Raw genomic sequence first — 27,272 nt, 5'->3', positions numbered from 1 at the left:
AACACTGGGACAATGGGTAATGTTGGCACTGCAGCCCCATGGCCAGGCGGCGAAGAGTGGTGTGGCCACTTAACAGCACTACAATTTGTCATTCTGTGAGTGACTGTCATTCTCAGAAGCCTCCAACAGCAAGCAAGAAGTGGAAGGGGCAGAAGGCCATCTCACCCTCATGTAGCTGAAGTCTACATGGGATAAAAAGACATTCAAAACCAGGTAGAGAACAAATTATGCAAATAAAAAAGGGCCATGTCAGTGGGACCTCCGAGAGGACCACAAACTTATTTGGAGGCTTGTGTGCCTGAATAACCCAGAGCTATGGGTCAGGGCTTTATGCTTTGGCTCTTGGTAGGGTCGCCCATGCCAAATAGATCAAAGGGTAGAAGTCAGACCAAGATTAGTTCATCAGTCCTCCAGATTAAGAGGTTTTCGGCTTAAGGCCGAAAACCCTGACTGGCAAAACAAAATTGTTATGGAAACGGCAAGGAAGAATCTTTCTACATCTGAGTGTGACAGTATTCCCGAGACATGCATGACTGACAATAGTGAAAACTGGGCTACTGACAATGAAGGAAACTTGCAACACCAGAGGTGGAGGACCTTCATTGATGCCCTGAACACCAGAGGTGTAATAGGCAAACAAATGTAGGAAGGAAGGGTTAGATCTTGAAGTTAAAGGTCAGTACCACATTGTGCACTGAAGAGCTTGTACCATGCCACGTGTTTAAAACAGTTTCCTTCACTGTACAAGTGATGATTATAATAAACCTATTAAATATTAATCTATAAATGTTTGGGTAGCACTGCCAGTTTATATTCATTGCTCTCAGAGCCCCAGGCAATTAGAGAAAATTCACCCCTCCCTCCCTGAAACACGGAGGACAAGTTGCTTGCCGTGAGGAGGCCGAGAAACCCGTGCGAGAGCTGTTGAGGGATGGCAGGCAGGTTGCCCTCCCTGATGTTGTGCCAGGCCATGTCATTCCGAGGGAGCTCATCTGCTCCCGCTGCCAGGGCCATGGTCAGGCCCAGCGCAAAGATGTCAGCCTTGGGCAGGTTTGAATAGTCCTGAGGGGAGGGGGAAAAAGGAAAAAAAGACAACATCAATTAATCATGGTCCTGATAGCCATCACCTTGAAACATTTACCATGAGGTACATTTGTATTGCAGTATTTGAATGGAGAAGGTGTCAGCCAATTATGATTTGAGTGTGACCATCACCACCAGTACAAACAGCAGGGAACACTCCTTTCTCCTCAACTATCACCATGAGATCTTGTCATTGCTGATTGACTGGAGCTCTTCCCTCAACCACTATTTGTGCACAAGAACAGTCTGGCCAACACGAAACTGTTCTGAAATTTGAACAAGCAAATAGTATTCATATACAGATACTGATCAATTGGTACCTTTGTACATACAAGGAATTTGAACATGATCACACAATAATACCAATAGAATTTCCACATTAAAGAACAGCAATACTTGCTTTAATTCCAAACTAATCAAGTGTCACCCTAGAATCTAATTTGCATCTTTATCTTGTCTCTGTTTACCGGACTGCTCTGGCCATGCTGTACAAGGAGAAGCTATGCCCTTCAAAGTTCTCACTTGCCTAGGCTGACAGCACACCATCTAAACGATCCTTGCCTGGACATTGGCTTAACCTTTGCCTTGCTGCAACTTCTACAATCTCTCCTTGCTACAACTTCCACAATATATAACCATAACAGCACAGAAGCAGGCCATCTCGGCCCTTCTAGTCCATGCTGAACGCTTACTCTCACCTAGTCCCACCAACCTGCATTCAGCCCATAACCCTCCATTCCTTTCCTGTCCATATACCCTTCCAATTTTTTTTTAATAAATATAAAAAAAATGACAAAAATCAAACCTGCCTGAGTAAAGAAGTTCCCCCTCGTGTTACCCCTAAACTTTTGCCCCTAACTCTCAACTCAGGTCCTCTTGTTTGAATCTCCCCTACTCTCAATGGAAAAAGCCTATCCATGTCAACTCTATCTATCCCCCTCATAATTTTAAATACCTCTATCGTCCCCCCACAACCTTCTACGCTCCAAAGAATAAAGGCCTAACTTGATCAACCTTGTTAATCTCTCCCGATTAATCTTGAATGGACAATAGACAGTAGGTGCAGGAGTAGGCTAGTCGGCCTTTCTAGCCAGCATCACTGTTCACTATGATCATGGCTGATCATACACAATCAGTACCCTGTTCCTGCCCACTCCCCATATCCCTTGACCCCACTATCTATAAAAGCTCTATCTAACTCTCTTGAATGCAGCCAGAGACTTTGCTTCCACTGCCTTCTGGGGCAGAGCATTCCACATATCCACCACTCTGGGTGAAAAAGTTTTTCTGCATCTCTGTTCTAAATGGCCTACCCCTTATTCTTAAACTGTGGCCTCTAGTTCTGGACTCACCCATCAGCAGGAACATGCTTCCTGCCTCCAGCGTGTCCAATCCCTTAATAATCTGATATGTTTCAATCAGATCCCCTCTCATCCTTCTAAGTTCCAGTGTATACAAGCCCAGTCGCTCCAATCTTTCAACATAGATTGGAGAAGGCAGAGGGAAGGAGCTCTGTTCTACAGAGAAACATTACAATTCATTGCAGAGTCCAAACACGGACTGGGACAGCATCACAAGGCAGCAGGAACAAGGCTCTATTCTGTCAAAGGTTCTGAAACCAAGTATACCGTCTCTGAATACAAAAGTTAGGTATTTCATTTCATACAAGAGAATAAATTCAGTGATTACTGATGTTGCTATCATCCCAGCATAGAAGGGTGACTGCACAGGATAGGAAAAAGCTGCAGAGGGTTGCAAATTCAGCCAGTTCCATCATGGGCACAATCCTCCCCAGCATCAAGGACATGGATTTTGACAAAGATGCAACATCATTAAAACCTTCACACCTTGACACAGCCTCCTCATTACTATCCGAGGGGTACAGGAGCCTGAAGGTCCACATTTTAGGAACCGCTTCTTCCCCTCAGCCATCAGATTTCTGAACAGAATGAACACTACCTCACCACAACCAAATTCTTCCTGCCCATTAATCAGCTGGTGTTTAGGGCAACCAAGGTCCTCCATCTGTCTGCCCATAAAAACACAGATATAGGAGGACTCTGCATTGCTGTTTCTGTAACTAATTAAATTTATTATTTATTAAAAACCAGTCAGGGTTAGTAGCCCCAAAGCTGGCAGACCAGTGGACTAACATTTTTATATACAAAATATTTGGTGCTCTTGGCTTGTGCCTCAAGGGGGTGTATACACAGTACAAATTGAAATTTTTAAAAACCAGTTCAGGAAAGCAGCTTCCTGCCACTTCCCACTGACAACAAGAGCCATCCACATCCAACACATGAACAAGATCCGTTAACTTCAACAGGAACAAAAGACAAAAACAAGGTTATAAAAGAAAAAAAATTAGCCTCATGTCACATGTACATTAAAACAGTGAAATGTGTTCTTTTTGTTAATGACCACAGTTCAAGGATGTGCTGGAAGCAGCCCACAAGTGGCACCAGGCTTCCACAGCATGCCCATAACTTACTAACCCTTACCATGCATGTCTTTGGAGTGTGGGAGGAAATCCAGAGCACGGGGAGTAAACCCATGTGGTCATGGTGAGACTACTTACAGGCAGTGGCAGGAATAAAACCCAAAATGTTGCACTAACTGGTATGCAACCCCACTGTTCCATAATCATCAGTAGCACACTCACCTCTTGCAAAATTTCATTTGCCAAGAAGCGGCTGTCTCCTTCCTCGACTTGTGGATTAGAGATTGATGTTACATGGCCAAGGTCCCCTAAAAACAGCAAAGATTCACAGAACAAAGGACGAGAACTCCAGGTATTTATCTTCACAATGGGCATAGTCAGGTTGGAGCAGCACAGTATTTAGGATTCTGCATTGCTGATGGATAGGTGGAGATAAAGCACATGGTGGTGGGGGGTGGGGAGATGAGGTGGAGGAAAGAGAACAAGAAAGCACAATCCAATACAAAACTAGCTCAAAGATAGAGGGGCAGATAGTGAGGGAGCAGGGAGTCTGCACAAGTACCTAGATCAGGAGAATGGGCAGAGTAGCAGATATAGTATTGGGTCATGCTCATTGGTAGAAGGATTAAAGGTGTAAAATATTTCCCAATTCAGAAATCAGATGCAAAAGGACTCAGGAGTCCCTGTGCAGGATTCCCCAAAGGTTAATTTGTAGGTTGAGTTAACGCAATGTTAGCATTCATTTCAAGAGGGCTGATATTATAAAAGCAAGGGTGTAACACAAAGGTTTTATAAGCCATTAGCCAGGCTACACTTGAGTATTGAGAGTGGTTTTATGCCCCATTTCCAAGTATGAGGGGGTGCAGAAGAGGTTCAAAGGAATGATCCCAGGAATGAAAGGGTTAAGGGTTAATGTCCTAGGAGCATTTGATTGGTCTGGACCTATACTCCCTGGAGTTTACAAGAATAGGGGAAGGGGAGAAAGAGGGGAAGGAAATCTCATTGAATCCTGGTAGACATTGAAGGGCCTAAATAAAGTGGCTAATGACATTTTGTTACCTACAGTCTAGGACCAAAGGGCACAGCCTCAGAATAGAAAGACATCCATTTGGAACTGATGAAGAGTGGCAAATCTGTAGAATTAATTGCCACTGATAACTGATGAGGCCAGTCACTGGTATATTTAAAGAGGTGGAAATGTTCTTGATAGTAAGACTGGAGGTTATTGGGAGAAAGCAGAAGAATGTTGAGGGGACAATTAATTTGGCATAGTGGAATGGCAGAGTGGACTTGATGGCTTAATTACATAGAAATAGGAAATTCTGCTCACATCTTATGGTCTAGAAATTCAAAAAGCTCAGATTGGAGAAGCAACTTACCAAGTTTGTACAGTACATTGGTCACCAAACTCCCTTCCTCATCTGTGTCACTCTCTTCTTCCGTACCAGCGATCACTTCAGGTGTCACTCTTCGGCAAATAAAGATGTTGCCTAAATTTATGGCAGGAATAGGACATTACTGATTAGCCCTGATATAGGCTCTCAACAGCCTGGCTCGAATTGCAGTGATGTGAACCTTTCCCCCCACGGACAAAGTTGCCAGTTTGAAGGACCACACTAAAATGTCAAAGAAATTATCAGAATTACTCAGGTCAGGCAGCATCTCCGGAAAGGGAAGCAGCCAATGTTTCTGGTTGATAGCCTCCCTCAACTGAGAGGTCATTAACAGAAATAATAATCAGTCACGGGAGTGATCAGAGTCCGTCCCAGAGTGCAGAAACACCCGTCAGCCACCAAGTCCAACTCATTTCAGAATCTCGTTTCCTGTCTAATGGAAGTGTGTTGTTTTGTGACAGCAGTACTGACACACTCAAATAAATGTAGAGGAACATGGTTCCCAATGTGCATCTTCAAATGGTGGTGCCATCCACTATTAAAGGGCATCATCCAGGATATACCCTCTTCTCATTACTACCATCAGGGAGAAGGTACAGGAGCTTGAAGTTGTTTCACGAACCACTTTGTTCCCTCTACCTTCAGATTCCTGAACAGTCAAAGAACACTACCTCACTATTTTACTTTATTGTAACTTAAAGATTATCTTCCCATGTGCTGTCACCATAACATTTCATGGCATGAGTGGTATTCTCTGCCCAGGGAAGAGGTAGAAGCTACCCCATTAAAGCCAGATGTATTTTACATAGCAGGGAATCAAGGGGTATGGGGGAAAAAGGCAGGTGGGTGAATTTGGGCTCATAGCCAGATCAGACATGATATTGAATAGCAGAGCAGGCTCAACGGGCCAGATGGCCGACCCGTGTCTAGTTCGCCATGTTCGATTGTGGCCACTTGATTACTAGTCCAGTATCATTATGTCATCTTTTCTCACGGACTAAAGAGAACTGCATTAGAGTTACCATGAGGTTGGCACAACATTATGGTCCAAAAGGTCTGTAAAGGTCCATGTACTATTAGAAAATGGAGCACTATGTAGGAGGGAAGAGTTGAGACTGATGTTAGAGTAGGTTAAAAGGTCAGCAAAAGATCACAGGCTGAAGGGCCTGTATTGTTCCAACATCGTGTGAATGGATGTCAGGTAATCAAACATGGTACTCACTTGGCTTGACATCCATGTGAACCAGACTGGAGTTGTGAATGTACTTCAGCCCCATTGACACTTGCAATAGGATCTCCTTCAGCTCTCCCTCAGTCAGCAGTATCCCCTCCAGCAAGTTCCCCATCAGTGTGTCTGCCAGACTGCCCCCTGAAACCAAACAACATGTGAGTGCCGATTCGGAGTGGGAACAACCCTAACCCCCGAAAACAAACCACACCCGGTGTGATGCTTCAGCTCCGTCCCAGACATTTCATTCTTCCTGATGGACATGCCTCCATCAAGCAGCAACATCAGCCACAGGATAAAGTCCCCACAAGGAAGTAAACCTGTGGTACAACCTAATGTGCAAGTTTCAAGCAGGTCAGTGCCAAGTAGAGGGACAAACTAACCACACTGTCCCTTCTGATTAGAGCAGGGGTTCCCAACCCTTATGCCATGGACCATTAAGAAAGGGGTTTGTGGACCCCATGTTGGGAACCACTAGAATAAAGGACACCCCCCCCCCACCACCCAAACAAAGGTAGCACTGAAGTAGTGCCTAGTTTGCAGATATTACAGGAAAGTTGTCTGACAAATTGCAGTAAGTGTAAACACTTCAAAATCCACTCACTTATTTCCTAACCAATCACAAGGCAACGGAGATCCTGAAAAACGTGAAATATCAGAGTTCTGGGAAGTTTAAGGCACATCAGATCCACCATGATTCAGTCAGCCAGATTCAAACCTGGCTTGCCTAGAGAAGGTGAAGGTAGTGACGGATTGTTGGCGTGGGTAGTGTTCTGCAGGGATCAGTGTCTGACATACGTTTGGATGGAAATGTAGATGGTCTGATTAAGTCTGTAAATGACAAAATAAATACTGGCGGAGTTGTAGATGAGGGTGTCATGGGGACAGTGGGATATTGAACTGTTAGACATTTGGGCAGAGAAATAGCAGATTGAGTTTAATCCAGATTGTAGGTTTTGCACTTGGGGAGCGCAAATACAGAGAACGCGTACATGGCAGGACCTTTAGGGGCACTGATGTACAGAAAGGTCTCAGTGTGCTAGCTCACAGCTCCCTCAGTGACAATGCAAATGAACAGAGTGTTAAAGGCAGCATTTAATATGCTTCAGATACAAAATGCTGGAGGAGCTCAGCAAGCCAGGCAGCATCTGTGGAAGGAAACAGTCAATGTTTCAGGTTGAGACCCTTCACTTGGACCCAAAATATCAACTGCATATTCTCCTCAGATGCTGCCTGACTTGCCAGGTCCCGCCATGTATGCGTTCTCTGTATTTGCACTCCCCAAGTGCAACACCTACAATCTGGATTAAACTCAATCTGCTATTTCTCTGCCCAAATGTCTAACAGTTCAATATCCCACTGACTGCCTTCACTTGGACCCAAAATATCAACTGCATATTCTCCTCAGATGCTGCCTGACTTGCCGTTCCTTCAGCATTTTATATGTTGCTCAAGATTGCCAGCATCTTCAGAATCTCATATCTATGCTTACCTTCAGTCCGGGTGTTGAGTATAATGCAGGGAAATCATTCCAGCTACACTAAATTGTTTAGGCTGCCTTTGCAGTATGTGTGCAGTTCTGGCCACCCCTTTACAAGAAAGGGAGCCTTTGGAGATAATGCAGAAAAGGTTCACTACGATGTTGCCTGGATTAGGGAGTAGTAGGATCAAAAGGCTGGTCAAACTTGAGTTTCTTTCTCTGGAGTGTTGGTGTCTGAGGGGCAACCTGACAAGGGTATGTACAGATTGAGGCAGGTACATGGGATAGACATTCATCTTGCAGAGAGAGACTGTCAAATACTGGAGGTCATTACTCTAGGGAGAGAGAAAGTGTAGAGGAGACTTGGAGGCAATGCACACATACAGTTCTTGGAACATGCTACCAGGGAAGTGGTAGAAGCATAGAAATTAATATATTGGAGAATAGAACACCGCAGCACAGGTCCTTCAGCCCACGCTATTATGCCAAACATTTAACTGACTCTCAGATCAATCTAACTCTTCCCTCCCACACAGTCCTCCAGTTTTATATCATGCACGTGCTTATCTACAAATCTCTTAAATGCCTCTAAGGTATCTGCCTCTCCCCATCATACCTGGCAGAGAATTCCAGACACCCATCACAGAAAAAACCTCCAACATCCCACCTAAGCTTTCCTCCAATCTCCTTAAAATTATGCCCTTGGCATTAGCCGTTTCAGCCCTGGGGGGGAAAAAAATAATGTCTGGCTATCAACTTGATCTACATCTCTTATCTTGTATACTATCAAGTCACTTCTCATCCTCCTTCACTGCAAAGTGAAAGCCCTAGCTTTCTCAACCTATTTTCACAAGGCATGCTCTCTAATCCAGGCAGCAACCCCTCTGCACCCTTAACTGTGCTGTTATGTAGCCTGTTCATAATCCATAAGCTCCTGTTGCTCAGGCTCTGTTAGCGCTCCCGAGTCCAGTGTTACCTTGCTGACAGGCAGTCCTTACCGTTACAATACTCGTTCTGAATCAGCATGTGGTCGTCCTCCGCCCAGGCTGAATAGTAGCGCACCACATGGGGATGATGTCCTAGTACAGCATGTGCATACACCTCGCGGAGCGCAGACTGCCTGTGGAACGAACAGCCATGATAACGGATGGGGTTGGCTCAGTTCACCTGGAGTAAAGAGACTAGCAGCAACGGAGTGTGTTGCCACTCACACGGGTAATCAGCTTACTGCAGTGAAAAGTTACAGATGTACCCAGGACTCGAGTTACAGGGAACTGCTGGATAGGTTAGGCTTAGATCTCGAGCCCTGGAAGGCAAGGGATGATCTTATGGAAGGATAAGAATTTTGAGTATAGATAGGTGTAGGCTTGCAGGCTCCCCTCATCCCCCATGTAGGGTGAGCCTAGAACTATCAATCTGGTGAACCTTCTCATACAAGGAGTATAGAGAAGGTCCACCAGATTGATTCCTGGGATGGCAGGACTTTCATATGAAGAAAGACTGGATCAACTAGGCTTACACTCACTGGAATTTAGAAGATTGAGGGGGGATCTTATTGAAACGTATAAAATTCTAAAGGGATTGGACAGGATAAATGCAGGAAGATTATTTCCAATGTTGGGGAAGTCCAGAACGAGGGGTCACAGTTTAAGGATAAAGGGGAAGCCTTTTAGGACCGAGATGAAGAAAAACTTCACACAGAGAGTGGTGAATCTGTGGAATTCTCTGCCACAGGAAACAGTTGAGGCCCGTTCATTGGCTATATTTAAGAGGGAGTTAGATAATGGCCCTTGTGGCTAAAGGGATCAGGGGGTATGGAGAGAAAGCAGGTACAGGGTTCCGAGTTGGATGATCAGCCATGATCATACTGAATGGCGGTGCAGGCTCGAAGGGCCAAATGGCTTACTCCTGCACCCATTTTCTATGTTTCTACGTTTCTAACTACAGATCACAGGTTTAGGGTGAAAGGTGTATATTTAAGGGCACCTCAGAGGGATCTTCATCACTGAGAGGATGGTAAGAGTGTGGAATGAGTTGCCAGCACAAGTGCGGGTTCAATTAGATGGGACTAGCCGGATCAGGCCAGCATGGACTGGATGGGTCAAAGGGCCCATTTCTGGGCTGTAGTGCACAACTCCACAATGCCATCAGCACACAGCATGAGTGATAGAATGTGTTACATTAAGTGCTGGCTAGAGGGAAGACAGGTACCAAAATCAACACTAATAATCTTGTACTGATCAAGCTTGTGTATACACTCCTACAAAATCAAAGAACTGCTGATGCTATAGTCTGAAATAAACTGTTGGGAACACTCAGGTCAGGCAGCATCTGTGAAGAAAAAGTGACAGCTCAGCCCAGGATCTCTCAAAGAAAACTAGCTTTAGCTCTCCTCCTCCCCACCTTGACTACCACTAATGCACAAACTTGCTAGTGCTGAAAATCAAAGTAAATGTCACATTACCTTGAAACTCAATTTCTTGCAGGCATTTACAGGAAATTAAAACAGAATTTCTGAAACACTTCTTTAACCAAAGAGCAGTGAATCCATGGAATTCCCTGCCAGACGGCTGTGTAGAAAAGGTCATGGTATATTTAAGGCAGTTGAGATTTTTGATTAATCAGGGAGTCAGAAGGTTACAGGGGGAGGGCAGGAGAATTGGGTTGACAGGAATAATAGATCTGATAGAGGGATAATAGATAGTCTTGATGGGCTGAATGGCACAATTCTGCTTCTATATCCATGGTCAAATAGTTTGAGACACAGCATGGAATAGGCCCTTCAAGATGCATGACCCATTTAATCTTAGCCTAACCATGGGACTTCACAATGACCAATTAATGTACCAACCAATAGGTCTTTGGAATATGGAAGGAAACCCAAGTACCTGGAGGAAACCCACGTGGTAACAGAGAGAACAAACTCACATATTAGCAGGAATTGAACCCTGGTCACTGGTACTTTAAAGCACTGTGCTAACCACTACACTACGTACCATAAGCATACATAGACTAAACACATCTTTAACTTGGAATGGTTTTTCTCTTTCCAAAGTTGTCCAACTAGCATTATGTCTCAAGCACTACACTTAATTTTATTTCTCCAGTTATCCAAGTTAGTGATATTAACTACAGTTCAGCAGGTTTAGTATTCTGCACTATTACAAAGAACTAAACTGACAGAGCTTCCCAAGGTACATAGAATATAAAACATTGAACAGTACAAGCTCTTCAGCCACAATGTTGTGCCAACCTTTTAACTCACTCAAGATTCAACTATGGGCAAAAAGGTTTCTTATGTCCCCAGTGCATCTACCTCTACCACCATTCTTGGCAGCATTCCATGTCAAAATCCACTTGTGACATTCCTCCAATCACAAGACCATAAAATTATAGTAGAACTAAGCCATTCAGTCCAGAATCCATTCTGCCATTCAATAATCCCTCTATTATCCTTCTCAACCCATTCTCCTACCTTCTCCTCTTAATCTTTGATGCCCTTATCAATAACCCATCAACCTCCATTTTAAATATACCCAATGACTTGGCATCCAGTTATCTGGGGCAGTGAATTCCACAAATTCACCACCCCCTGGCTAAAGTAATTCCTCCCCAACTCTGTTCCAAGAGGAGATTTACCAGGATGCAGCCTGGATTGGAGGGCATATCTTATGAGAAGAGGTTGAACAAACTAGGACTTCTAGTTTGAGAAAGTGGTAATAAATTTGATAGAGAGGTATACAATGACAAAATGTGCTGCTCAAGTAGACTGCCAAACCCTTTCCCTAAGGAGGCAGTGGCCAATTCATGAGCATAATTTTAAGGAAATTGAAGCATGGGGGGGGGGGGGGAGGAGGGGAAGGAAGGAAAAGAAATAGTGTTTTTTTTTAAATTTGTTGGATGCATGGAACACGCTGCCACACTGGTGGCAGAGGCAAATTCATTAGGGATATTTAAGAAGCTCTTAGATATGAAGATGGTTGATACAAAAAGGAAGAGTTAATTTTAATTAAATAGGTTAAAAGGTTGACATATCACTGACTGAAAGGTCTGCACTCTGCTCTAGTGTTCTACAGAAACATCCGCTCCACCTCCACTATCTAGACTTTTCAATAGGTTTCAATGAGAACCCCCCCCCCCCCCAACCTGTAAAGTCCACAAGGCAGAGGGCCAATAAATACTTCTCATACATCAACCCTTTTGTTCCTGGGATAATTCTCAAATCTTCTCCCCCCCACCCCCACAATGCCAGCACACTTTAAAAAAAAATGGGGCCTAAAGAATCAGATCTCAAAGCCAATGACAGCTAACCATCATGATGCGGATGTGCGAGTACGTGCTGCTGTCAGTTCAGGCAACAACGACAACTGGCCTGGTTATTCATCATTTATGAGAGTTGACACTCACTCATCCACTGAGCCAGACAATGGTCTCTTCAGCCGTTTAATGGCATATAGGCAGCCATCTAGTCTCTTCACACATTTAAACACCGCCCCAAATTCTCCACTTCCAATCTTCTCCAACTCATAAAATTCTGTTGCGTAGCGGGAACCCATGTTCTCAAGGATGTTGAGCTTCTAAGGGGAGAAACACAAGGATTATCCCTGGAAAATAACTTCCAATTCCTCTTTGTAGCTACAGTGTAGGGAAAAAACAATTGCTTTTAGAGTTTAGCAAGGAATTGAGGATTATGAAAACAACAATGTTTAATTTAAAATGGTATGAATATCAGATCTTCAAATGTTAAAGTAGATTTGTTATATAGTATACAATCAGTGGCCACTTTATGTACATTGTGGCCACTGAATGCATGTTCTTGTTTTCCGCTGCCGAAACCATCTACTTCAAGGTTCAACATGTTGTGCATTCAGAGATGCTTTTTAGCACACTGTTAGAACCTGTGGTTATTTCAGTTACTGTTGCCTTCCTGTCAGCTTCAACCACTTTTGCCATCATCCTCTTTATTAAGAAGGTGTTTTCGCCCACAGAACAGCTCACAAGATATTTTGTTAATCGCACTATTCTCCATAAACTCTAGAAACTTGTGTGTGTGAAAATTCCAGGAGGTCAACAGTTTCTGAAATACTCGAATTCCATTTGGCACCAGCAATCATTGCACGGTCAAGGTCACGTAAGTCACATCTCTTTCCCTACTCTGATGTTCAATCTGAGCAACTGAACCTTTTGTCCATGTCTGCATGCTTTTAAAGACAGTTTCTGCCACAATTGGCTAATTGGATATTTGACACACACACAATGGTGGGGTGACATAGTCCACCATTTCTGGAATACTTTAAGTATTCCAGAAAAGCCCTAGAAAGTATTCGCAAACCCAGCTGATGTCCAAGTTTTGTTACTCACTTCACCTGGCATTCAGCATTAACACATCAGTCCTCAGTTCCTTTATCAGGTCGTGTTTCACAATATCCTTGCAGTATTCGGAACCATATATCTACCCATGCCTATTCCCAGAACGTGTTCCTTTAAAGAAGGCTCCTCCGATTGACAGTCCAGCAGAACAGACAATTGAAGGGCAACAACCAGGAATATGGAGAAATTGAATGTGTTTAGGGTCCAGGAAGGAAAAGAAACCCATTTAAAGCTTGTTACAATCTTAATACAAAAGCTACAACAATTAAAGGATAGCAGAAGAATACCTAAACATTGGCATAGTCATGATTATCAGGCAAAATTCAACTGGTTGTTTGCGATTCTGCTCAGTGTTGGACTGTATTGGAATAACATGTGAAGTTTGAATCAAATGATTTATGGTGGAGTGGCAAAACAAGTGTATAGCTAGGGTGCCTACAGCTTTGCTTTGCACTTACTGCATTTGCTAATGTGGAGCAGAGAGCAATTTTGCAAGTCTAGCAGGAGCAGAGGAGGTTGGGAATGGTGAGGGTAGAGCTCCGTGGGAGGGGTGTGGACAGGTGGCAGAGAAGGCAGGTGGTGACACCTCTAACCCCAACACACTGGACAAGATCATTTGATTCCAAGCAATTGGTTTATTGGTCATTACACAGAACATCTCTGGTGCTTCCTACTCCCTTCCCCCAACAATGGTTCCTTTCTCCCTGTCCCCAATAGAGTGATCAGATTCAGGTTGATCACCATGTCATGAAATTTGTTTTTTGCAGAATTGTGCAATATACAAAATTACTTCAATACTGTGCAAAAGTCTATATACAAGGTGCTATATATAGTATACTGTATGCACCCAAACTTTCACATAGTATATACATCCATCTGCATTTCCCTCAGTTACATGTTCGACAGATAGACCAATAGAACCTCAGTTTTAAACTGCAGTCAACTCCAAACCCAGTTGCCCAAGGTCCGATACATCAAATGACCCACTGCTTCAACCAATTTTGAGCTGGGACTTAACCAAAGCCTGCAATTGTTTAACTTGGGGATCTGCAGTTAGAAGTAAACTCAAAGATCAACCAAACAGAAACAGATGTACTCCGAGCCACAAACGCCAACGCACAACTGCAGCACAGCAGGTAGAGTTGCCACTAAACAGCACAGGCAAACCCCTGCCTCACTCCTGACCTCTGATGTAGTCTGTGTGGAGTGTGTCTGTTCCTCTAAGAGGAGTTTCTCCCCAGCTGCTTCCTCTTTCCAAGCTCATACTTAACTGAGTTGCAACTACTGTTGGTGGTGGCAGCTAGGGTATTTAGACCAGAACAGGTTAAAGTATATTTATCAAAGCACGTTTACAGTATACAACCCTAAGACATGTCCTCCTGCAGGCAGGCAAGGAACAAAGAAACATCATGGAACCCATTAAAAGAAACATCAAGCACCAATGTAGGGCAAAACAAGTTGCACAAGCAGCAAAAAGTGAGCAAATAGCACCAAGTCCCTGAAAACAGTCCAGGAGTGACAGCCACCCTGTCTGTTGAGTTTAACACTGTCAATGACTGCAGGCCTCAGCCACACAGCCAGCTCCATGCCAAAGCAACATGATCAAAGCATGCAAGTGGCAGAAAAGTTGTGACCAAAAACACATGGAACGTGAAGAGTCCACTAAAGGCAAGTCTGCAAAGCAAACTCAGTGAGGACACTGAACATTACACCAGTGAGGGGGGAGATATGTAAAACAGGGGAATGGTGCTGAAGACCTGCTGTCTTCAATTTTAATCTTAAACATTTTAATTGTCTAGTATTGGAGATTACCGTGAATTTGCATTCCACTGTTAGAAACTAATGGAGGTTGAAGGAGGAATCTGATAGGAGTAAAGTGGACAATGACAGAAAGGGAGGAGGGAAACCAGAGGGAGGTGATGGGCAGCTAAGACAAGGACTAAGAGGGGAGCCAGAATTGGGAATGGAGAAGGCGAACAAAATTAACAGAAGTTAGAGAAATCAATGTTTATGCCACTGGGTTAGAAACTGCCCAGACATAATGTATAGAATTGCTCCTTCCACCTGACAGCAGCCTCATCATGACAACAGAGCTATGGATGGACAAGTGGGACTGGGATATAGAATTAAAATGGGTGGCTACTCAGAAATCCCACTTGTTGTGGCAGACAAAGGCAAGGTACTCCCAATCTTTCAAGAGTTGAGTTTATGATATAGCAGCAATATCAAATCCAGCTGTAGAAAACTCCACTCTCAACTTAGCTGCATTCACAACCAAACAGAAAAGGAAACTACAGATACTAGAATCAAAAACTAAAGTTACAGAAGTCCCAGTCAGTCAAGCAGCTACTGGGAGGAGAAACCAATTCAACATTTCAGGTCAAAGACCCTTCCTGAGAACAGGGGGTGGGGGAAGTTAAGTTGACAAACCAGAACCTGGAGATGAAGGGATACATTAGACAAGAAATTGGTGAAGCAGTCTAGTGAAAAAGAGCGTGTACACAGACTGTAAATGAAACATTTTATAGAGAAATGGAGAAGTGTGAAAAATGGAAATGCAGAGACAGTAATTTACCCAAAGCTGGAGAATTCAATGTCCACTTTGGGTTGGAAAACCAGTTGTTCAGTTTATGTTAGGCCTTACTGAGATAAAGGAGGCTGCAGACAAAGGCCTGAATGGAGGTGGGAATCAAAAATTAAAGTGGTACGTACAAGACAAGGGTAACTCCTGCAGACACCATCTGTTCGACTGATTGTTCATCTAGTGGTTTCTATTTTGAGCAGGCATCAAAGCAGCAAAAGTACCTTCATAAACCAGAAAGGCACAATGAAAAGGATGATGGAATCAGATCTCAGCCAAGTAGACATGATACAAACTTGGGTCTGTTTTAGAACATGGCAATTGACCTCCTTGGGTAGTCAAACCTTGTTATAGGCCATCTCAGGCAGGTGTGGATTAATTCAATTCCAAGATACTCAATAGAAATTGCATGCAAAAACAACTGATTTACCCCTCCATATCTTGCCACCACTCTTTCCCCTACCTTTACCAGCTACTAGATACCAAGTCAATTGCAACAATCCCAGATGAACTGGTCTATTGTAGAGCAGACAGGCAGTCTAATGCAGCATTTGGCTCGACTCAGTGATCTAGTGTCCCAAGCTCGATCTTTCTCACCTCTGATGGCCACAAAAACTCTTCATTGTCTTCATCCATCATCTCAGCACGTTTCCTACCATGAAAAAGGTAGGAAAATTAGACATGTGCTAACTACATTAGGTGACAGAATTATATTTTCTGAAACTAAAGGGAAAAAAACAGATTGAGCAAGGAACCTGCTGTCTTCTCAGTCCAAAGGTGACCCGTCTCTAAAGAGCACACTGTGCCAATCCCTTCACTGCAACCGAGACACGAGGAGAGAGTGCCAGCAATACCCGGCTTTTAGGTGGAGTAGATGCGAGAATTTTAAACTAGAGTAGGGCCCAGTCTGCCATCAAGCCAAAGTGATACTAGCCCACAGGTGCATCAGAATGTTACTCCACTCTGCCCGTCTTCTATGCCTGATCGGATGACAAGTACAGCAGCTATGGGAGGTCAGAGACCATTCATCCCCAGAAACCTGTCCAACATCTACAAGGAACATGTCAAGAGAATGTATGCAGCTCCAACACCCAAACTTGACATCCAGGACAAAGCAGCCCATTGGTATTTTGGCCAACACCAAAAACATCCATTCCCTCCACCAGGAACACACTGGAGCTCCAGAGCCTACAAACAGAGTCCACAGCAGCTTTAGTCTCCTTGGTTCCAAAAGCAAATCTCAACTCATTCTCCTCTACCAAGAGGAGTGTCAGGCACATGGGTACACCACTGCTTATAGGTTGTCCAAGTTACACACCCTCCCGACTTGGAAGTACATCACCAGATCCAAACCTTGGAACTGCATCCACAATAGTACCTTTGCCAGAAAGACTAACAAAATTTGGGGCTTACCAGCACCCTGAAAGGCATGAAACAATGGTCTTGCTAGGAACACTCAGGTGCCTTCCCAAAATCTGATGTATCCAAGCCTTAAGAACAGCACAGTACAGGCCATATTGTGCCAACCTTTTAACCTACTCCAAGATTGATTTAACCATTCACTTCATCCATATGCCTACTCAAGGGTTTCCAAAACGTCCTTAATATATCTGCCTCTACCACCACCACTAGCAAGCTTTCCACACACCCACCAGTCACTAAAAACACTGACATCCTCCCTATATTTCTCTCCAATCACCTCAAAATTATGCCCATTGTATTAGCCATTTCTACTCTGGCTATCCACTCAACCCCTGCCCTTTATTGTCATATACACCTGTCAAGGCACCTCTCAACCTCCTTGGCTTGAGAGCGAGAGAGCACACACACACACAAAAAATATCTTCAAAGTACACCAAGCATTAACTCTCAGGGACATGGCACTTTTGAGAATTAAAATCAGGATCAAGATTTCAATTTTCACTAATCATAGTGCAATACTCATAAGGATGAGTAACAACTCATTTTTGGGTGAAGACAATCAAAGCTACAAGACTGAAGATTAGGTTGATCCAAAAATGAAAGAAATTTTGGACCAAACAGCATTTGTCTTAAGCTGCACCTAAGCTGGAGCCAAATCCAGAGGCATTAATCCCAGTTACAGCAGGAGGCCTCATTGTGCACATACAGACTATGTTATAGATTAGCTCCATCCCCATCTGACTGACCACGTCTTTCAGTGTTGTACTGAACGCTCAGTCTGCAGTTTGATTGTTCCGGATGTATGGCGGCAGGGGTGGGAGTGAATGAGGAGAGAGCAGCACCAGATTTTAAACAAGAAACAGAATCACTATTAGGTTATAAACACAAGAGACTGCAGATGCTGGAAATGTACACACAAAAGCACTGGAGGAACTCAGGTCAGGAAGCATCTATGGAGAGGCATAAGCTGTTGAAGTCTCAGTCTGATGCACTTTATTCCTTGTCACAGGTGCTGCAAGACCTACCAAACTTCCTCCAGCATTGTGAATGTTACCTCAACATTACTTTCACACCTTTGCTCTGCCTGTTGCCACAACCAGGATGTCCTAGTGGCCACTCATTTCAATTGAACTTCCCAATCCCATCCTGACATGACTGTCCATGGCCTCTACTGCCTTGAGGCCAAACTCAGGTTGGAAGAGCAGCACTTCATATCCAATCTGGGTAGCCTCCAACCTAATGGCATGAACATGGACTTCTGAATCATTCCATTGTGTTCCCACCCTTCCCCTTTTCCATTTCACATTCTGATTATCCTCCTACTTTCTTACTTCCCATCACTGTCCTGGTCCCCTCCTCCTCTTTTCCATGGTCCACTGTCCTCCATCAGATTCCTTCTTCAGCCCTTTATACTCTTCCACTCATCACCTCCTCCCACCCACCTTCCCCGCCCCATCTGGTTTCACTCATCATCTGCAAGCTTGTATGCTCCCTCCCCCAACCTCCTTATTCTAGCTCCTTTCTCTTCCTTCCCAGTCCTGATGAAGGGTCTTGGCCTTTAATGGCAATTGTTTATTCCCCTCCATGAATGCTGCCTGACCTGCTGAATTCCTCCAGAATTGTGTGTGTTGCAGTTGATTTATTCTAATTCCATCTCTGGAGATTTTTACCCATGTTTTCACAACTCACCATCAGCACCCAGCTACATTCAAATCTTATTCATTCTTCAATGCCATCACAACAGATCTGCACCATAACTCAAACCCCAATTCCCCTTACTAGCACATCTTCCATTTAAACAAGCTACCAATCACTGCCTTTTGCTGGAGTTTGTGACTACAATTAGAATGTAGAACATTACCGCATAATACACATCTTTTGCCCCCCCCCCCCAACACTGTGCCAGCATTGTAACCTACTTTGCGATGAATATAACCCTTCCCTCTCACATAGCCCTCCATTTTTCCATCATCCACAGGCTGATCTAGGAAAGTCTTAAATGTCCCCCATGTATCTACCTCTACTACTACCCGACAGCATGTTCCATGCACTCACCCCTAAAAAACCTACTTCTGACATCCCTCTGCACTTTTCTCCAAACACCTTAAAATTATGCCTCCTCATATTAGCCATTTCTGCCCCCCCCCCCCGGGGGGGGGGGGGGGAAGAGAAGGGAGTAGTGTACGGTTGTTCACTTGATCTATGCCCCTCCTCATCTTAGTCACTTATCAAGAGAGATCCCATCCTCCTCGACTCCTTGGAGAAAGGCTCTAGCTCACTTAATCTTTCCTCATAAAGACGGGCTCTTTAGTCCAGGCACATCTCTGTATGATGCAAGTAATTTCCAAATGTTCCTTGTCTGATACTCCAGATATTTCAGCCAAAATAAACTTAATCTTTCAAAATACAAAAACGTCAGGCAAGTGAACCTTCCAGGGAATGTAGAATTCTGGACCATCCCATGGATTCATTTTGCTACTTAACCTTGAGTCATAGTAAAAGTCTGCATTGCATCCCTAATACAGGAGTGTTACTTCCAAGATGTAGTGCTCAACATCCAAATTGAAAACTAATCAGGTCTTAGCAAAACTAAAAGTACACAAATTTGAAGAAACTACCAAGCAACGTACACAAAATGCTGAAGGAACACAGCAACTCAGAAGGCATCTATGAAGGGGAATAAACAGTCAGTATTTCAGTCCAAGACAGTTCATTAGGACTGGAAGAAGGGGGACAGATTCCAGCAACTGTAGAAGCTCCGCATTTGTGCTATTGATACAACCATTCAAGTTATTGGAGCAAATAGGCAAAGCAAGACGATAAAAAGCCACGAGATAAAAGGGCAGAAATTTAGGAAGAAGCCCCAGCCAAAAGAAAAGTGGAGCAAATCAGCTAAAAATAGGCCAGGAATGGAGGAGCACAGATCAGATATTGCCAAAGCAAGGAGCGAAATGTTTAAGGAGACTGAGGTAGTTCTTCGCTCAGAATGGTGAATGCAGATTTGATTTTAACATTAAGGGAAGTTTTGATAACTATGTAATAGAGGCATGGATGGCTATGGTCCAGGTTGATGAGATTAGGCAGAATAATAATGGCTGAAAGGCTCATTTCTGTGTGGTAGTTCTGTGACTACATGGACAGGAGAATTTTGCAGATTTTTCTCCACTTTGTCGTCCTACCAATATCTTGCAAGTCAATTTTAGATATGGTCATACTTCATAGAAACAGTTCCTACAGCTAACTTGCCCACATCAACCAAGGTGTTTATCTAAGCTAGTCTCATTTCCCTGCAAACTTTTTCTATTTATGTTTCTGTCCAAAAGCAATTTATATTATAATTGTATCCACTATGATAACTCCCCCCTGCCTACTACCCTCTTAAAAATGAGAGCCCCACAGGTCTCTTGAATCTTTCCCCTTCACATCTACATGCTCTAATTTTAGACTCCCTGACCCTGGAAAAACTGACCATCCAACTTATTCATGCCCCTCCTGATTTTGCACACCTCTAAGAAACACTCAAGTTCTTATGCTTCAAGGAAAAAGTGCTCCAGTCTATCTCATCTTTGTAACTGAAAGTCTGACCCTCATTCATCTCTTCTGCACCCTTCAACATTCTTCCTGAAGAGGGCTTAGACACTACTTGAGAACTCCTGTAACATCGACCATGCTCACTGCAGAGCATTTTAAAATCTGTCCAGAACAGACAGAAAATTAGTTTCAAAAATTATTCAAAAACATTAAAAAGTTATTACAAACACTTGTGTGGCTTCAGTTCTGCTTTAGGGTTTTACAGCATAGTTTCTGCCTCCATTTTTAGAAAGTCCAATATCCAGAACACTGCAATACAACCCATCCACTTCCACTGCAACATCCACAGCTCAACACCAACTCACGTGAAGACATTCCACACATAAAGGACAACATTTACTCATCCTTCCCATTTAGTTCATTAAAAGCCAGTGGAATAGCTCAGTCATTCTCGCTTTCCCCATTGGGCACAAGTTACAAAAGCACACACCAGCAGGCTCAAGAACAGCTTCTATCCCACTGTTATCCCACTTGGGATAACAGCTTCTATCCCACTGTTTTCAGACTCCTGAATAATAAGATGGACATTTACCCTCACAATCCAACTGATTAACAGCACTTTACTATTTAGCTGCATTTTCGTTGGACCTGTTGTACTCTACTTTGTTTGACCTCTATACACTGTAATAATTCTGATCTGTATGATCAGTGTGCAAGACAAGCTGTTCACTGAATCATGGTACAGCTTGCTTCAGAGAAAGGCACCAATTTTATGCAATGCCCTCTCACTACAGCACATTGATTTTTACCTGCCTCTTTCTTCAACTCTCTTCCGCCTCTTTCCTGTTCTCTCATTCTTCGTGCTGTGTGCAAGGCCCAGCTCGTGGTACAGGGTTGGCGTGAAGGGGTTCACATTCACTGTTGGAACCCAGTGGGGCTCAGAGCTGGCAGCAAAGCCCAAGGGTTGGCAAATCCGTGAGATAGGACCTTTATTGGCAGTTGAGATCTGCCCAGCTTTGGAAAACAGGCTCTGGAACAAAAAAAAAATCGTGACTATTAGATTCAAAGGAAGAACAATGAAAAGTCTCACCGAGAGACTTAAAATAAGATACCCAGGGTAATAGTTAATGTTATTTTAAATCATTCTGCAATTTAAACATTTCAAAGATGGAAGGTAGGAAAAAAGGCAGGACCAAAAACTATTTCTTCACAAGTAATGTGAAAGGAAAAGGTGCTCATGAAGCACTTCGATATCAAATTGCAAACAAGGTATTCCTGAGACAATGAACAAGACAGATAACAAGCAGACCTTTGGCATTACAAAGAGGTGAGCACAAAGAGCATAGTTAGCAAAAGTAGAGATCACAGATTAGGTAATGACGAATTCAGATCCAGGAACTAAGACACTAATGAGATGAAGGGAATGGCACTCTGATTTGCTTGGGGAGGGCAGAAGCTAGTTTAGACCACTACTGAAAGCCAACCTGTCATCTGTATCTGACATCAGGAGGCAGCAGACCTGGAAAAAGATATAATCATAGAGAAAGCTGCACAAAGTCAAAGCAAATTTATTAAATTACTTACTGTATACAGCTCTAAGATTCATTCTCAGCAGGCATTTCAGTAAAATAAATACAACAGAACATTAACACTATAAATATTGACAATCAATGTGCAAATTTAAAAAATGAGATACTAGTTGTAGAGTCCTTGAAAGCGAGCCAATAGATTGAGGAGTCAGTTGAGAGTTGTGGTGAATGAAGTTATCCAAGCTGGTTCAGGAGCCCTATTGTAGGGCAATGACATCTTGCACCTGCTGTGTAGGATCCAAAGCTTCTGCACATCCTACCTGATGGTGGTAGTGAGAGGAGAGCATGGCCTAGTTGGTGAGGGCCCTCGACAGATGCTGCTTTCTTGTGACAGCACACCTTGTAAATACACTCAATGTTGGGGAGCTCTTTGTGATAGCCCACACCTTATCCACCACTCTGTAGATTTATTTATCCTAGGCACAACATGGCGGGATCAGTGATGGAGTTAGATGGGGAATGAGCAAGGCACATGTGATCCCTGGGAGAGGGTTAAATACCATTTGATTGGGCAACAAGAGACCAGGAGATGCTTAAACTTATCCACTCCTTGATTAGAAATAGGCTGCTTGCATCATTCAACATAATTTATAAATCACCTATCTTTTAGGTTGGGCTTCCTGCTGGAAAAGAAGCTCTGTAGAGAGCAATACAAATGTTACAGTAGACTAACGATTGTATGTACATACTCACCGTCCCTCCACCACTGTTAAAATCCTGGACCACCCTCTATCAGCTTTGTGGGGGTGATCATACTAGAAGGGTGGCAGCAGTGAGAGAAGGCAGCTCAGCCCCATCTCCAAGACAACCACGGATAGACAATGAGATGCTGGCTCAGACCCAAAGACAACGTCCCTCAATGAACAAGCAGTTTCATTATTAACACTAGGCAAGCTGCTACCAGACAGAAAATCTTCAGTCTCCCTCCATAAGTGCTGTCTGAGCATTCCCAGCACAAGGGAGATGTACAAACGTAGAAACTTTAGAGAGATTGCAGAGATTTAACAGGATGCGGCCTGGATTAGAGAGGACAGTTTGAGCAAGCTAGGACTTTTCACTTCTGAAAGGAGGAAGACAAATGACTTGATAGAAGTGTACAATAGACAATAGGTGCAGAAGTAGACCATTCAGCCCCTCGAGTCTGCACCACCATTCTGAGATCATGGCTGATCATTCACTATCAATACCCAGTCCCTGGATTCCCCTATCCATCAGATATCTATCCAGCTCCTTCTTGAAAGCATCCAGAGAATTGGCCTCCACCGTCTTCTGAGGCAGTGCATTCCACACCTCCACAACTCTCTGGGAGAAGAAGCTCTTCCCCAACTCTGTTTTAAATAACTGACCTCTTATTCTCAATCCATGCCCTCTGGTACTGGACTCTCCCAACATCTGGAACATATTTCCTGCCTCAATCCTATCAAATCCTTTAATTATCTTAAACATTTCAATCAGATCCCCTCTCAATCTCCTCAATTCCAGCGTGTACAAGCCCAATCTCTCCAATCTCTCTGCGTAAGACAGCCCTGCCATCCCAGGAATCAACCTAGTGAATCTACGCTGCACTTCCTCAATTGCCAGAATGTCCTTCCTTAAACCTGGAGACCAAAACTGTACACAATATTCCAGGTGTGGTCTCACCAGGGCCCTGTACAAATGCAAAAGAACATCCTTGCTCTTGTATTCAATTCCCCTTGTAACAAAGGCCAACATTCCATTTGCCCTCTTCACTGCCTGTTGCACTTGCTCATTCACCTTCATTGACTGGTGAACTAGGACTCCTAGGTCTCTTTGCAGTTCTCCCTTACCTAACTCTACACCATTCAGACAATACTCTGCCCTCTTGTTCCTGCTTCCAAAGTGGTTAACTTCACATTTATTCACATTGAATGACATCTGCCAAGTATCTGCCCACTCACCCAGCCTATCCAAGTCTCCCTGTATTCTCCTAACGTCCTCTTCGCATGTCACACTGCCACCCAGTTTAGTATCGTCAGCAAACTTGCTGATATAGTTTTCAATGCCCTCATCTAAATCGTTGACATAAATCGTAAAGAGCTGTGGTCCCAATACTGAGCCCTGTGGTACCCCACTAGTCACCTCCAGCCAGTCCGAGAAACACCCATTCACTGCTACCTTTGCTTTCTATCTGCCAACCTGTTTTCTATCCATGTTGAAACCCTGCCCCCAATGCCATGAGCTCTGATTTTACTCACCAATCTCCTATGTGGCACCTTATCGAATGCCTTCTGAAAATCTAGGTACACAACATCTACTGGCTTACCCTCGTCTAACATCCTTGTTACACCCTCAAAAAACTCCAACAGATTAGTCAAGCATGATTTGCCCTTGGTAAATCCATGCTGGCTCGGCCTAATCCTATTTCTGCCATCAAGATGTGCCACTATTTCGTCCTTAATAATGGACTCAAGCATCTTCCCCACGACTGACGTTAGGCTAACAGGGCGATAGTTCTCCGTTTTCTCCTTCCCTCCCTTCTTGAAAAGTGGGACAACATTAGCCACTCTCCAATCTTCAGGAACTGATCCTGAATCTAAGGAACATTGGAAAATGATTACCAATGCATCCGCAATTTCCTGAGCCACCTCTTTTAGAACCCTCGGATGCAGACCATCTGGACCCGGGGATTTATTAGCCTTCAGTCCTACCAGTCTACTCATCACAGTTTCTTTCCTAATGTCAATCTGTCTCAATTCCTCTGATATCTTATGACCCTGGCCCATCCATACATCTGGGAGGTTGCTTGTGTCCTCCCTGGTGAAGACAGATCTAAAGTACGCATTAAAAGGTGACTAGAAAGGTGACAAGGTGACTAGAAGCGTGTCAAGTGAACAGCTAAAGAGTCCCAAAGGGGAGAAATGGCAGAAGGCAGAGTGGTAAGTAGATAGAACATGTCACCAGGGGTGATGGCAGAAGAAGGCATTTATGAAACCTTTAGGTACATGAATGATAGAAAAATTCAGGGTTATGTAGAAGCGAAGGGTTAGATCAATCTTAGAGTAGGTTTAAAGTTAGCACATCATGGGCTGAAGGGCCTGTAGTGTTCTAGAACTCCAAATCTGCTCACTTTTCAGGCTCAGATATTTCTGACTGACAAGGGTCTGTCTTTCTGCTTTATTAAAAAGGGCACCATACACAAGCAAAGACAGGAATCACTCTTGAAGAAAGAAACTTGGGAGTCATTACACTTTAGTTCAAGTGAACAACTTGAGTCAGAGTGGAGGAGTTTTTAAAATGAGGAACAGACCGGAGAAACAGCAGTTCATTTCAGCAACATGCTAGAAGAATTCAGGTCAGGCAGCATCTATGGAGGGAAGTGAACACTCCACATCTCACCCTGTTCCTCCAACATTTTGCTCCAGATTCCAGCATCTGCAGTTGCCAGTTTTCATTCACTTTAGTCCAGATTTACAACAGTAAATGATTTGGGGGGGGGGGGGGGGGAGAGAAGAAGAATTACCAGCCAGAAAGCACTAGCCACACCAGCAGGCTTAAGAACAGCTTCTATCCAACTGTTAACAGACTCTTGAATGATAAGATGGACACTTACCTCCACTTTACTATTTAGCTGCATTTTCTTTGGACCTGTTGTACTTTGTTCTACCTCCATATACTAATTTTGATCTGTATGAACAGTGTGCTGTTCACTGTATCATGGTACAACTCATTTCAAAGAAAGGCACAGATTATATACAATGCCCTCTCACTAAAGCACATTCAAGAAGGCAGAATCAATACCTAGGACCTCCACCATCCAGACCATACCATCTTCTCAACTACCATTCAGAAGGAGGTTCAAAAGCCTAAAGTCCGACACTGAAAGGTTCAGGAACAGACTTTTTCCTCCATAAGCATCATGTTCTTAAATCAATCTATACAACCTCAAATCTACCTTAGCAATGGAACACTATGGATCCCAAAATGTCACTACCATAGACTTGGATTGCATTTTTCTGTTCACAGTATGGAGTAATTGTGACAATAAGCCACTGGAGCAGCACTCAGCCCATCAAGTCTAGATCCTGGTGGATTTATTGTCCCTCTCAACCTTATTTTCCTGCCATCTCCCCATAATTAGAAAGGCTGCCAAAGATTAAGAAAGATAAACCTCTGCTTTAAATACACCCAAGGACTCAGCCTCCATGTCCATCTTTAGCAACGAATTCCACAATCACAAGCACAAACAAGAGAAAATCAGGTGCTGGAAATCAAGAAAGACACACAAAATGCTGGAGGAACTCAGCAGGCCAAGCGAAAGGTCTATGGTCGACGCTTCGGGCTGAGACCCTTCAACAGGGTCTTGTATGTTGCCACAATCACCAAGGTTCTGTTTGACGCCTGTGACATACCGTGCCTCCCTTCCACACCTGACAGTATGTACCTGACTTAACTCGCAAGTAGTTTCCAGAATGATGAAGCATTGGAAGGAGCAGGAATGGACAGATATTCCACCTACTTTGGGAGTGTAGGGAGTATCACAGAGTCGCAGTTTCCTCCAGTTCATGCAATGAACGGGTGACTCGGGACGCTCGCTTGTCGCGGCCAGACCGACCCCGGGGCTCCGCGGCGACCTCTTCCTCCCGGACGGGACAGCTAGCCGAGCGCAGACCGGGAAGCGGCTGAAGGGCGAGTCGCATTCCCCGCTGGGCGCCGGCGACGCGGCGTCTCTTGGTTGGACACGGAGGTTGTCGCAGAACTTGGCTCCGACCTCCTCTTCCTCATCGCTGGAGAACTGGAGCTTCTGGGCGATGGCACTGAGGGGCAGGCGGCTCATCTTAGGCACGGGGTGACCACTCGGCCGGAGGAAGGCTGGTTGCAAGCGGGCGACACCGACCCTTCCTGATATCCCTCAGCGGCACGCAAACCAAGCCGCTAGCCCTTGGCCTGATCCCTCCACTCACTCACTCTTGAGAGTTGGCCTCGCTGTCGCCAAATCACGCCTTTCTACCCAAGCCCTGATTGGGTCACGCCTGACAAAAGGTTGGGCCGTGCTGATTTTACCGCCTGTTCCTAGTTAAGTGCACGAGGGTAGGGTGAGGGGTAGAGTGGAGTCGTTGACGCACGAATATGTTTCGCCTCGAAGTACTGCGGGCATTAAAATCACCTGACCATTAGCCAACAAACTTACAGTCT

The 27,272-nt window shown here is 44.1% G+C and overlaps 1 protein-coding gene across 1 annotated transcript in view; it reads right to left on the bottom strand.

Moving 5' to 3' along the window:
* Window positions 1-26,913, bottom strand: part of LOC132397667 (wee1-like protein kinase 2-A) — a 33,032-nt gene extending 6,119 nt beyond the window's left edge. The window contains exons 1-9 of the mRNA XM_059976435.1: window positions 26,596-26,913; window positions 21,339-21,559; window positions 16,174-16,228; window positions 12,033-12,202; window positions 8,624-8,745; window positions 6,140-6,286; window positions 4,903-5,013; window positions 3,746-3,831; window positions 892-1,062 (exon numbers count right to left, since the gene is read on the bottom strand). Of these exons, the coding sequence (XP_059832418.1) occupies window positions 892-1,062; window positions 3,746-3,831; window positions 4,903-5,013; window positions 6,140-6,286; window positions 8,624-8,745; window positions 12,033-12,202; window positions 16,174-16,228; window positions 21,339-21,559; window positions 26,596-26,913 (1,401 nt within the window). The remainder of the gene's footprint in view (window positions 1-891; window positions 1,063-3,745; window positions 3,832-4,902; window positions 5,014-6,139; window positions 6,287-8,623; window positions 8,746-12,032; window positions 12,203-16,173; window positions 16,229-21,338; window positions 21,560-26,595) is intronic.
* Window positions 26,914-27,272: the final 359 nt, after the last annotated feature.

The sequence above is a fragment of the Hypanus sabinus genome, chromosome 8, assembly GCF_030144855.1.
Source record: "Hypanus sabinus isolate sHypSab1 chromosome 8, sHypSab1.hap1, whole genome shotgun sequence".
In the NCBI taxonomy this organism is placed as follows: domain Eukaryota; kingdom Metazoa; phylum Chordata; class Chondrichthyes; order Myliobatiformes; family Dasyatidae; genus Hypanus; species Hypanus sabinus.
The sequence above is the reverse complement of the archived record's forward strand: the minus strand, read 5'-3'. Positions and strand labels throughout refer to the sequence as shown.